Source organism: Mauremys mutica, chromosome 1 (genome assembly GCF_020497125.1).
Source record: "Mauremys mutica isolate MM-2020 ecotype Southern chromosome 1, ASM2049712v1, whole genome shotgun sequence".
NCBI classification, from domain to species: domain Eukaryota; kingdom Metazoa; phylum Chordata; order Testudines; family Geoemydidae; genus Mauremys; species Mauremys mutica.
The window spans coordinates 205,604,916-205,618,749 of NC_059072.1; the positions used below are offsets into that span (position 1 = coordinate 205,604,916).

The window sequence follows — 13,834 nt, forward strand, 5'->3', positions numbered from 1 at the left end:
TGGTTTATTTTATGATTAATTTATGAAAAATGAGAAGTATGCTATTGTCAGTACTAGTGTGCTGTGACACTTGTATTTTTATGTCTGATTTTGTAAGCAAGTAGTACTTTCAGTGAGGTGAAACTTGGAGTTACACAAGACAAATTAGACTCCTGAAAGGGGTCCAGTTATTGGGAAAAGGTTGAGAGCCACTGCTCTAGATCTGTGGCTTGTGTTATATCTACCAGAGTTATACCAGACATGAACTTTTTGCTAGCTACTTAGGACTCATTAGTAGATACAAGGAGCCTGATCCTTAGCCGATATAAATCAGCATAGCTCCACTAACTTCAATGAAGCGCTACTGATTTACACTTGGTGAGTATCGGCTCTCTATAGGTGATATCCATAGTGCAGAAGTACATAACCTCCCTTCTGCAGGCTACATTGCCCATAAAGCTGTAGAGGCAGCATCCTGACCACATCCTTTTGGGTTCTCACATGGCTACAAATAAAGGCATTAAGACAACATACAGGTAAATCATGTTATGAGGAACTCCTCTCAACTGGATTTTGGTACTTTGCTGGAGCAAGGAATGCTGTTTAGAGAGGTATTTCCACACAAGCCATTATCTACAGGGCCCTGTAGCACATAGGAGTGAAGTGCCTCAGTTATCCTCATTCTCCACGGTAAAAATCCAAACTTGCTGGTCTTGCTTCACCTTCTGTCACAAGAAGCAGTGGCTTAAGCAGATCATGGCTCACCCTTGACCATTTAAGTAAGTTGCAAGGACAGGAGCTAAATTCTGTCCTATTTCGTGGTAACACAATGTAGAGAGAGCTGGCACAAATGACTCATTAAAAATATTGAATCTGCTGCAACTGATTTTCCTCTTTAACTGTGTTGTGTAAGAGAATAAAACGCATTTCAAATCTTGACATGGCTATTAATACTTTTTTATTCTTATGGCTCCTATTGAAGGACCTTCTGATGAAGAGCTATGAGAACAATTAATCAGGTATCGGTGGTGCATAAAACAATATTTACATTGATCAATAACTAATTCTCTGGGTCCTGAATGTAATCTCATGAATTTTATGCTACTAATCTCAAAGTAGGAAGTTTTATTGAGCTATTAGAAGGAACAAAAATACAGGAAAGGAAAAACATTTAATAACCAAAAGGCACAACCTCATATCCTTACCTAGAACTTACACAGTCTTTGCTCAGGCACAATTGCTCAGGCAAAAATCCCCTTGATTTAAGTCAGATTGAAAGAATAGCAAGTGAAGAAGCACCCTCGGGTATGCATAATGCTTGTTTAGAAATGAACAGGCAGGTTCAAAAGTTCCAGCCATTCTGACTAGCTGCAGCTGAAATGCTGAAAGAGACTAGAAATAAGGGGGTTAAGGTTGGATCTCTTGAATATCATTCCAGTGAGAACAGCTTGTCCATTCCTAGAAACATTGTTTGGTTTCATTTCTCCACTTTGATGTAAGACAGCAAAACTAGTTATAAGGATACAGTATGAGAAGGCTGTTTTACTGAGGGAGATTCACAGCAGCAGAAGAAATGGTAGAATCATTTGATTCCCCTGTATTAAATGTTTTCAGTTGTGCTGTCAACAATTCTTTTCACTTAGACAAGTTTTTTTTAATTATATAAAAAGTAATGGGATGGGCATGGAGGTGCAAGCTCAGGGAATACAGCAGAGTTGAGCTAGTAAAAGTGAAGGTTACAGGTTACTTTATTCTTTGCTATAAAAGTTATCTATGGTATCAGTTCATCCTGTTTGTTCCATCATAGTTTCCACATAGCTCAGTTGCAGTAAGTCTTTCCATTTCTCCTAATGAATTTGTGACAGATTTACCAATCTGCCTGAGCCTTCAGGTGATCAGGCTGAGGCTGCAGGATCTTTAGGGCAGGAGATGAAGGAGCACACCAAGTGACTAAGTTTAAAGCTTCATTAACCAAATAACAGCTGAGGCTGGCCAAGCCTGGGTGTAACAGAAGAAGAAGAAGAGGGGGAAGGGTAGATGGGAGTTCTGCCCTGTGCACAGGTTGTCTAGGGTCCGCTGTAAATCTCTGACTTGCTTCAGCTCTCTGGAGGGTTTTACGCCCTGGGTGTTTTCGTCCAGGGACCCTTGTCCCCCATGCTCTCGGTACCAGTCCAAACCGGCCTTTTGCGGCTCCCTTAGTTTCCCCAAAACACACCGGTCTCAGGGTCGCGAGACTGTTGTTTTTCAACTCACTGACCTTCGCAGTCTTACAAGTTTTGCACCCCTTCAATTCTGTCTGGCTCAGTTCTCCTTTCTCATGGCTAGCTGGGGTGAGCTACAGGCTTCTGGCTGTTTGGCAGCAGAGAGCTTGATTGTGTGCACTGGCCTTAGGCTGCAGTTTCGTTCCTTATCTTTGGGCCTAGCTGGATCGTCGAGTTAACCTGTTCCTTTCTCCTTTCCTCCTCCTTCGGCCTCTTGTAACCTGCAAAGAAATCTTCCATTCCACACTCACACCTTCAACCCTTCCCAAGATACTTTCTGATGCATAGCAATATACAATGCTGGTGCTTACCCAGGGGAACCCAATGGGGGTGGGTATGGTATTGTGACAAATTCATTCTTTTGAGTCACATTTCCATAGAAGGGTATTTGGTTTTGTACCCATAGTATTGAAATACATTTGTCAGCTGTATTTGGGAGATTTCAAATACACCTCTACCCCGATATAACGCGACCCGATATAACACAAATTTGGATGTAATGCGGTAAAGCAGCGCTGCGGGGGGGGGGGGCTGCACACTCCGGTGGATCAAAGCAAGTTCGATATAACGTGGTTTCACCTATAACGCAGTAAGATATTTTGGCTCCTGAGGACAGCGTTATATCGAGGTAGAGGAGTATATGACCTGTTAGACTGGACTAAGGCAGAAAGACATCTGTGGGCCAGTCTGATATTTTTCCATTGGATAGTACCTTACTCTGCAAAAACTCAAGATCAATGGAGCTACTTGTGGAGTAAGGTACTACTCAGCATGAGTAAAGGCATCACAATCTGGACCTATACTTGCTATTTAAAAAAACTTAAATTAAATTATAAGAACTGTTCCTATGAAGGATAATGATGAAACCACCACTATCCAAACTGATACATTAGCTCCTTATGTTTGACAAAAATTAGCTACTCATTATGTTTCAGCCAGAGCTAATGTGTGTATTTTAAACCATCTGCTTCTGAGTCTGTGGTCACTGCCTTCTCTCCCCGGGTGTTCCTAGCTGACCACTGAGGCAGCACTCTGGAGGGTTTTCCCATCTCAATGATACTGGGAGCGCTGATGGCCTAGGGTATGTGCTACCTGGAAAAGAGAGAACTGGAGCATGAGGATTCAGCAAAATTCCTAAGTGACCTAGAAACCTAAATCCCACTGAAAATCTCATTCCCAATTTTGCTCCCATCCCTTGCTCCTGTAACCTGTTCTGTATTACCTAAGCTGTTCTATTGATGTCACTGGAACTGCTCAACAGCAGCAACAGTGGCATATCTGGGCCCTGAGAAGGCAGGTGTGACGTGGGCAGCTGGAGCAGAATATGCAATACACACTTAAGAGTCTGTCTACACAGTGGCAGGGCGGTGTAATTCCCAGATCACCTTGTGATTGCAGCATCCACATACCTTATCACACACAGGTCGGCTCCTGTGCCCATGAAGAGTCTCATGAACTTGAGTGGAGCTCTGGTAAGTTGCAGGGGACTTCCTATGCATGGTAAATTTGGAGAATTAGGGCCTAGATCAGTCAAATATTAAAAAATAGGCCCACTACTCAGCATCTTCCATCAAAGAGAAATTGACCCTAGTTATTTATCTTTAATATTCTTGGGGGTGGGGGGGTTGCCTCATGCTGCTTTAATTGTGTACAGTAAATACAAACTACAAATCATTTCTGCCCAGTGCAATTTCTGTAGACTTAATAGATTCTAGGGCTGTAAGGGACCTTGAGAGGTCATCAAGTCCAGTTCCCTGCCCTCATTGCAGGACCAAATACTGTCTAGACCATCCTGGATAGACATTTATCTAACCTACTCTTAAATATCTCCAGAGATGGAGATTCCAAAACCTCCCTAGGCAGTTTATTCCAGTGTTTAACCACCCTGACAGTTAGGAACTTTTTCCTAATGTCCAACCTAAACCTCCCTTGCTGCAGTTTAAGCCCATTGCTTCTTGCTCTATCCTTAGAGGCTAAGAAGAACAAGTTTTCTCCCTCCTCCTTTTAGATAGACACCCTTTTAGATACCTGAAAACTGCTATCATGTCCCCTCTCAGTCTTCTCTTTTCCAAACTAAACAAACCCAATTCTTTCAGCCTTCCTTCATAGGTCATGTTCTCTAGACCTTTAATCATTCTTGCTGTTCTTCTCTGGACCCTCTCCAATTTCTCCACATTTCTTGAAATGCGGTGCCCAGAACTGGACACAATCCTCCAGTTGAGGCCTAACCAGTGCGGAGTAGAGCGGAAGAATGACTTCTTGTATCTTGCTCACAACACACCTGTTAATGCATCCCAGAATCATATTTGCTTTTTTTGCAACAGCATCACAATGTTGACTCATATTTAGCTTGTGGTCCACTATAACCCCTAGATCCCTTTCTGCCGTATTCCTTCCTAGACAGTCTCTTCCCATTCTATATGTGTGAAACTGATTGTTCCTTCCTAAATGTAGCACTTTGCATTTGTCTTTATTAAACTTCATCCTGTTTACCTCAGACCATTTCTCCAATTTGTCCAGATCATTTTGAATTATGACCCTATCCTCCAAAGCAGTTGCAATCCCTCCCAGTTTGGTATCATCTGCAAACTTAATAAATGTACTTTCTATGCCAACATCTAAGTCGTTGATGAAGATATTGAACAGAGCCGGTCCCAAAACAGACCCCTGTGGAACCCCACTTGTTATACCTTTTCAGCAGGATTGGGAACCATTAATAACTAGTCTCTGAGTACGGTTATCCAGCCAGTTATGCACCCACCTTATAGTAGCCCCATCTAAGTTGTATTTGCCTAGTTTATTGATAAGAATATCATTTGAAAGTGTATCAAATGCCTTACTAAAGTCTAGGTATACCACAACCACTGCTTCTCCTTTATCCACAAGACTTGTTATCCTATCAAAGAAAGCTATCAGATTGGTTTGACATGATTTGTTCTTTGCAAATCCATGTTGGCTATTCCCTGTCACTTTACCACCTTCCAAGTGTTTGCAGATGATTTCCTTAATTACTTGCTCCATTATCTTCCCTGGCACAGAAGTCAAACTAACTGGTCTGTAGTTTCCTGGGTTGTTTTTATTTCCCCTTTTTATAGATGGGCACTATATTTGCCCTTTTCCAGTCTTCTGAAATCTCTCCTGTCTCCCGTGATTTTCCAAAGATGATAGCACTATCTTGTAAGATTCTTTCACAGAGAAGCTCCTATGGTTTGTTTCATTTCTCCTGAACTGTGTCACAGAAGTTGGGTGGAGCTAATGAGCACTGTATAGCCAAAAGCATCAAGAGTATTAGCAGTTCCCTCTCAGGTTAACATCTGAAACAGGTAAGAACCTTTCTTCTATGTTCCTTCTCAATTAATCACTTACCCCTGCAGTGTGGACATCTGTGTTTTTTCTGTTGCAAGAGAGAGGAATTACTTTTGGTAGCCAGATGTGGGTAACACAAAGAGCTGCTACCAGGGAGCCTGAAACAAAGTGACATAACTGCGTACAAAAGTTTTTTCTCTCACTAGACAAAAACAAATGACTCTGTATTGTAAAATCTCTACTACTAGCATAACGGTGCAGGGGGAGATGCCGTTTCTATCTTAAGAGGATGTTTGTGGGAGGAATCGCTGATGATTGTTAGTTAGATGTTTTAAAAGAGGAGATTGTGGTGGTATTTGATGGAGTTGATATCCAGTGTTTTACACAGCCTTACAGCACGGGTAACCTCGCGGCTAGCGAGAGAGAGTGCATCACATTGTGAGACAAACGATAGCACTACGTACATTGCCTTAGCTTAGTTTCATTTTCAGCTGCAGTCTCTCGGGGATTCAGGGAAACCAGATGAATGCCTCTGAAAGCTCAAATAAACAGAGGAGAGAAAACATTACTGTGATTACAAGGAATTGCCCTCTGCTATTGGGATCATTACAGCATTATGTCACAGGTGTAGGGGACAGTGAGGGCACTGCACTGTGATGCTGAGATCACGCCTCCTGGTTAGTTTCGTTTCTGCTATTTGCTGTGGAGGAAGCTGCGGAGAGTTAGTGACGTAGAGGCTGCTGTTGCTAACGCTGGTGAAAATCAGGAGAAACACAGCTGAGTTCAGTAGAATTACACCCGATTTCCACCAGTGTAACGGATATCAGAATTTGACCAACCAAGCGCACGCCAAAAAAGAGCTTGGATTGGAGCTACCAAATTTCTGACAGTTTCTGAAATAAGTAAGATGTAAGTAGGAGAGTTTTTATTTTCTTCCACAGCTCTCTCTGTACCTCTCCTCACTTGTATGATGATCTAAAAGTTTGTATCAATAATTATACTGTTAGGAGAGAGTGTATTTTACATATGTAGCCCTTTGGCAGTGGTACAGGAGCCACTGCCTAGGATTCTGCAGCGAGAGTTTGAATAAATTGTTATGCATAGAGGTTGTTTCACTGGAATAATATAAGCAGCAAAGAATCCTGTGGCACCTTATAGACTAACAGACGTTTTGCAGCATGAGCTTTCGTGGGTGAATACCCACTTCTTCGGATGCAAGTGAAGAAGTGGGTATTCACCCACGAAAGCTCATGCTGCAAAACGTCTGTTAGTCTATAAGGTGCCACAGGATTCTTTGCTGCTTCTACAGAACCAGACTAACACGGCTACCCCTCTGACACTGGAATAATATAAAAATTTCTGTTTTGCTTTCAATACTACCCGGTCTGCTAGTAGCCTAAAAATACAGGGCAAAAGATAATGACTGGTCCTTAACTATATAGGTAAAATTCTTGGGAGCCAAAGATTTTGGTTATTCTAGCACTCAGAGGTTAGTTTAGTTTCCCTAAGTTCTGTCAGAGAGAAGGATGGAGATATGTAAGACAGATAGGGTTGCCAACTGTCTAATCGCACAAACTGAACACCCCCTGACCCACCCCTGCTCTGCCCCTTCTGAGGCCCCACCCCCACTCGCACCATCTCCCCTCACTCCATTGCTCGCTCTCCCCCACCCTCCCTCACTCTCACCAGGCTGGGGCAGGGAGTCGGGGTGGGGGTGAGGGCTCTGGCTGGAAGTGCAGGCTCTGGGGTGGGGCCAGGGATGAGGAGTTTGGGGTGCGGGAGGGAGTTTGGGTGTGGGAGGGGACTCCGTGCTGTGGGAGGGGGTTCAGAGTGCGGGCTCCCGGTGGCGCTTACCACCGCTCCCAGGAAGTGGCCCCTAGGCCAGGGGTTTTCATAACAAAATTTTTCGTGGCCACTCCCAACAAATTTTCCTAAAATTCTTAATTAGCATTAGGAAAAACTTATAAATATGCACATCTCCATGTCCAAATCATTGTAATTTATTTATGTTGGGTTTTTTTGTGGACTCAATAATAAAAATAATATACAGTTGTATTTTGGTGCTCCTTGTCCCCGCTGCCTTCCCTGGGCCTCCACTGATCCCCCTGGCCTCCGCTGCCTCCCCCAGCCCCCCATCACCCCAACTCCCTTCCATGGCCTCTGACCTCTCTCTTTGCCTCTTGACCACAACGCCAGGTAAGGCCTGTACTGCTGAAGCCCCATCACCCTGTGCTGAAGCCCACAACCAGAGCCATATGCAGGGGCGGCTCTAGCCATTTCGCCACCCCAAGCACGGCGGCACGCCGCAGGGGGGCACTCTGCCGGTCGCTGGTCCCACGACTCTGGTGGCCCTCCCACAGGCACGCCTGCGGATGCTCCACCGAAGTCACGGGACCAACGGACCCTCCGCAGGCACGCCTGCGGGAGGTCCACCGGAGCCGCCTGCTGCCCTCCCGGCGACCAGCAGAGCGCCCCCCGTGGCATGCCGCCCCAAGCACGCGCTTGGCGTGCTGGGGCCTGGAGCCGTCCCTGGCCATATGGCTGGAGCAGGGGTGGGGGGGCTGAAGCCCAGAAACTGCTGCCAGAGTCCCAAGGCTCTTGAGGGGGATGGGGCTGAAGCCTGCCTCCAGAGCCCCTCAGCACTTCAGGAAGAGGCTGCTGCTTTGTCCCCTCCCGCATCTCTGCCGAGGAGGCTGTCGTGGCCACAGAAAAACCCCTTGGTGGCCACAGCCATGGTGACTACATTTGAGAAACACTGCCCTAGGCGCATGAATGGCCAGGGATGCTCTGTCACGGTCCCGGCCAATGGGAGCTGCGGAGCTGGCACTCGGGGCGGGGGTGGGGGGAGGGAGGAGTGCACGGAGCCTCCCTGACCACCAATGTACCTAGCGGCCGCAGGGGCCCTGACAGCCACTTCCGGGAGCCATGTGGAGCCAGGGCAGGTAGGGAGCCTGCCTTAGCCCCAGCCCTAGTCCCCCGCTGTGCTGCCGACCGGACTTTTAATGCCTCAATCAGCGATGCCGACCAGAGCTGCCAGGGTCCCTTTTTGACTGGTCATTCTGGTTTAAAAAAACAAACAAACACGGATGCCTGGCAACCGTGGCAATACTCCTAGCATGTGCCAGGTATTACTTTCTCTTTAAGTAATTACTTGTTAGCAGGTGTTACTGTATGAGAACCCAAATGACTTATCTGACAGAAATCTGGATTATAGGGAAATAGCACAGAATCCACTGCAAACAACTCTGAGAATCTAGATGAAATGAGTAGGCGACATGATGTATATTAAGGATGTTTTGAAAAACACTCTTTACAAAATGTATTTCTATATAGTTAGTAAGCTTCCTTAAAAAAAAAAAAGGGGGGGGGAGATCCTCAACTGCTATAAATCAGTGTAGCTAAGAATTTTAGATTTATTAGTCCTCATTGGATCAAGTGATGGTTTATGTGTGTGATTATATTTTGTCAAAAGAAACTGAGATTTGTTAATAGGAATGTTATGGTATTTCCAGCTTTTTTTAAAAAAAGCCTGTTTGCAGCTGTAAAGTAAATGTTTTATTTCTTATGATGACCATGATGGCTGGTGCTGTTAACTTTATCTGGGTGGACCATAAATCTTGATATATGGATTCTTACCACAGGTCCTAATTTTGGCCTAGTTTACTGTATCTTATGGGGAGGAAGCAATAAAAGTACCTAAGATCTTCCCAAGACACTGCTGATAATGGCTAGAGTTGTTCACTGTTGTTCAGTGGTTACGTATGATAATTCTGGGGGACTAAGATCGTGCAGTAGGCCCAAACAACTTGTTTATAAAATGAAGTATGCTGTGTAACAACAGTTTATGAAGAACTAATTAGAACTTAAATATTTACTCCACTTCTGTTCTTTTAGTCCAGTTAGGTTGGAGACAATGGGCTAGATGACTAGATCCACCACCAGCTGATGTAAATTTAGTGTTTTGATTTCAGTGGAGCTTCCTAATTTACAGTAGCTGAGCATCTGGCCTAATAAGATTTTAGCAGATTGGTATATGAGCTAAATTAACAATTCTCTTTTGATTATGAAATGTGGCCATATTTTCCGTAAGGCCTAATGACTTGATTTTTATCCTAGGAAAACATCCTGAAGACTCCAGTGTAGCATGATGTCTGGGAAGAATGTCAAGGGAGAGAAAAAAACCCCATCTCCCATGGTGAATAACAAAGCACAGGTGAGTGACAAATATATATTTGGAGGATCATACACTGAAATTTGCAAGGACTATACAGCCATCATTTTGATGAAATACAAGGCCAGATATTTGGCTGGTGTACTGTGGGCATAGCTCCACTGAAATCTGCTGTGTTAACTACGCACGTAGTATTGGACATTGGTTTCATCGTCAGTCAACAAGGTTTGTGAGAATGGTGTATATGCGTACACCCTCCTCTCTGGAGAGCTTAGGAGGTGGAAGCAGAGCTGTGCCTCCAAGCAGAGAAGCTCTGGGATGTTCTGTTTGTGCAGAGCTGATGCAGGCCGAATGCCTCAGGTAGTGCTAGGGAAAGGCGCATGCTGAGTAGCATTCCTAGCATGTGCTAGCATAAGGTGCAATGGACTTGCTACCAGAAGCTCTTGGGCAAATAGTGAAGGTAGAGCCCTGGCCATCTCACCAATTGGTCTGGTCACAATCCCTTGTGTTGTGCCAGTTGTGCTAGTGAACCCTCTTCTCTTACTGCTCTTCCCAGGAGCACTAATCTCAGCGTTCTGCCGGGGTCCCAAGTGGATGCTCTGGAAGGGGGAGGGACTGACAAGGCCCTCCGTCCCTGCACATCCCCAGCACACCTGCACTGGGCAAACCCAGATTTAGCCCTAACTGTTAATAGCCTCAGTGCATGTTATTTAAGAACTTTTGCTAGTTTCCTGCTGTGTAGGAGAAATGCAATTAATTATACGTAGAAAATGCTTGAGTCTTCAGGCTCACTTTGGGTATCTGCTTTAAAAAAAAAATCTGTTTTGGAATGTGTAGTAACTGCACGGTATTGTCAGTTCTTGTTAGTGCTCGTGGAAGGTGCTGGAATGACAGCCCTAGTGACTGAAATGCTTTTAGCCACAGAACAGTTACCCTGTGGGCACTAGCAGCAGCAGCTTATGTTTCCCCAGAAGGCCTTGCCAATGTATCCCAACCCTTTTCTGCAGGGACTGCCTCTCAGGGTAAAAGTGTCATTCAGTTTCTGTGGCCATTCCGACTTAGGCCCCTCCAGTGAGAGTGCTAACCAGAGAACCGATCCGTGCCAGTCGTGGTGTTTGCTTTTGTGGGGTGGACACCAGTCGGGGACTGGACGGCAATGCCCAGCTCATTTCACTCGGGCAGCTGAATAGTTAGTAGATGACAATAACTGTGGGCACTTCTGAAGGCTGCTTAACGGTCTTCGAACCTCTCAGTGTTGATCTAACTGTGCAGCATAATGCACTAGAATGAGTGTGTGCCCCCTTTCTATCATATCCCTCGTCAGTTAGGAAAGCTCATCAGAGAAGGGTGGAGAAAAAGCCACCAAATAATCTCCATATGAGCCTTCAAAGTTGGAGCTGTTTTGAAATTGAGAGAAATACCTTAAAATAATTATTGGGGTACAACCAGGGAGGCTTTCAGGCAAGGGATTGTGTGAGGCTGGTAAGTGCGGGGTCTATAACAGGAGTGGGTGGGGCAGGCTCTGGCCTGCAATGTGCAGGAGGTCAGACTAGATGATCACGATGATCCCTTCTGACTTTAAAGTCTAAGTCTATGAATGGGATGGGCAGAGCCATGTTAGAGCTTTGGGGGCAGAGAAATGTGAGTGCCCTTTATAAAGCACTATTGGTTGGTATTTGACTTGTTTATCTGTACAGAAATGCCACGCTGTCCTTGTGTCAGAGATGTGTGGTTATACAGAGCTATTTTATGTATCTGGGTCTACAAATTGACGAGAGGTGCCTAGCTGATATATTAGGCATCTCCAACGGCAATTCAAAACACCACTAGTACCGATGGAATCAATACAAAGAGAAACCACAGACAAGAATGATGAAACAGATTAAAAGGACTCCCCCTATTTTCCCCATGCCTCACCCACCCCTTGAGTAATCTTCCCAGCCTCACCAACCCTCTTAAGAAGATGAGCCTTCCAAGGTGCTCTGAATATCAACAGATCAGACTGTTCTGAACCAAATAGCTGGGAGGATCTGGGTGCATTCCAAAGGGAAGTGGTCCTCATGGAAAAGGCCCTGCCAGCTGTCCCACTGTCTCATCCTGAGGTGGAGGGGGTCTAGCTGAAGCACCTCCTTACATTTCAACTGCAGCCGGGATGGCACGAGGAGGGACGTAGTCTCCCAACCTGACACATTGAGATATGTGGGTTTTGTTATTCGCAGTATATATGGAATACACAGTTTTTCCCAATATTATGTATTTTAGTGTCTCAGGGAGTATCCGTCACTGTAGCAATCACTCTTTTTACTACAGAGCTGTTTATAGCACACTGCTGCAAAAAACCTCCTGGCATAATGCTGTGTACCTGTGATGTTCCCCAGGGTACAATCTGGACCATTGGACAGTTGTCTCCTCCCCCCCTCAGCTCTCTAGCCTGGGATGACTTTTACACTGCTTAGCTTCCACCCCTTGGTGCTGGTCTCACACAGCTTTTAGCATACAAAATCATTCCACTGGATTATAGGAATGTTTCTAGCAAGCCGCTCCTGAATTACGTACAGAGTGACACCAGCAAATTCTTAGTCCTAGCCTTGCTGCCCAGAAATGTGCATCTTCTACTGTTCAGTACCCTCCTGGACAGTACAAGCTCATATATAGTCTGTCATTTCAACAAAGGAAAATGATTATGCCCCAGTCTTGTTTTCTCAAGTAGAGGTTCCCAAACACTTCAGTCCTAATGTACACTGGTGTTGTGGAAAATTGACCACACAGTTGATTTTAGATCAGACAGCCTGAGGCACCTTTATTTCATACAAGCATATATGCAGGGAGAGTCAGCATGGCCCCACGCTGCTCTACCCTTTACAAATTTCATCAAGCTTATAAAGGCTAAAACCACAAACTATAATTCGATACATTGCCTTATTTGGAATTAATATTTTGCAAACAAGCAAGCCACCTCACTATTTTCCATTTTAGGTTTTTCCTGTTATTGTTCTTTGGCAGTCAAGTTGGTGATCTGACTGTCTTAACGACCCCTACCTTGTGCAAAGGCTCTTGCCACATTCTAATTGTCACAAGCTGAGCTGGCACATATGGGGCCCTCTTTTGTCCCTCTCCCTAGTTCCCCTTTTCCTGGTTTCTTGCTTTCCCAGTGCCCCTTGTACAGATAAAGAAGTTTAGCAGAAGTTTAAACCTTTTGCTCTTATATAGCAATTGTTCTAGCTACAGGCCTTGGGCCTGCGAGGCAAGGGGGGTTAAGGTACGCTCAAAATTCTGGGCCTATAAGTGGGTTGGGGGGGATATTTTCCCTATCACTGGTTTAGATAAAACAAAATAAAACAAGTTTATTAACTCTAGAAAGATGGATTTTAAGTGATGAGGCAGAAAAGTCAAATTGGTTAAAAAAGAAATAAAAAGATAAAAATGCAAGCTAATTCCTAACTTTACCAAGTTAATACTATAAAAGCAAAATGGTCTGTGTCACCATAAGCTGCAGTACATTTCACAGGCTGGGTCTCCTTCCAGCCTGAAACCCCTCACCCTGTTCAATGTCCTTCAGGAATTTGTTGATGCTGTGAGCAGAGAGATAGGAGGAGGACAGGTGATGTGGTGGTCACTGTCTCTCATTTTTATACTCCTCTCGCCTCTTTGAGGATCCCCCCCGCTCGCTGGGGTGCAGACATACAGCCTTCTGTATACGTGAGGTTTGAACCATCTCTGAGATAAAATGTAAATTTCTTGTTTATACCTTCTCCTGTGCTGGAGAATGACTGCTTAAGCTGGTGATAGCTTTTTAACACCTTGTTGGTGTGCCAGTTTGTCTTTGTCTCTGAGTAACTGGTTTGTGGGTGTTACCCAGAATTACAGCGTATTTCAGTAAGGAATCATACAGTAGAAACGTATACATTTACACATAATGTTGCTGCACATATTTCAACAGGATAATATTCAGTAGATTATGAATTTTCAAATGATACCTCAAGTCATACTTTGCACTAAATATATCATAACCTTTATAAAAGTGGTGAACATGGGGTACTGGGTGTCACAGTATCTCATCACTTATGCTGTGTCTATATTTGTAGAGACCTTTTATTGAAACTGGAGGTCAAGGTCC

General features: G+C 44.6%; 1 protein-coding gene across 3 annotated transcripts in view; it reads left to right on the plus strand.

Annotated features, from left to right (window-relative positions):
- Positions 1–13,834, plus strand: part of LOC123362164 (interferon-induced GTP-binding protein Mx1-like) — a 38,733-nt gene that overhangs the window by 6,667 nt on the left and 18,232 nt on the right. Inside the window, exons 1-2 of one of the 3 annotated variants that reach the window (XR_006576361.1) lie at positions 5,409–5,563; positions 9,663–9,759. Coding sequence is in view for 2 of the 3 variants with exons in the window: in XM_045002515.1 (XP_044858450.1) it covers positions 9,691–9,759 (69 nt within the window). In the remaining variant the exon portion in view is untranslated. Of the gene's footprint in view, positions 1–5,408; positions 5,564–9,662; positions 9,760–13,834 lie in introns of those variants that run through there. The other 2 variants (XM_045002514.1, XM_045002515.1) reach the window with 2 other exon arrangements.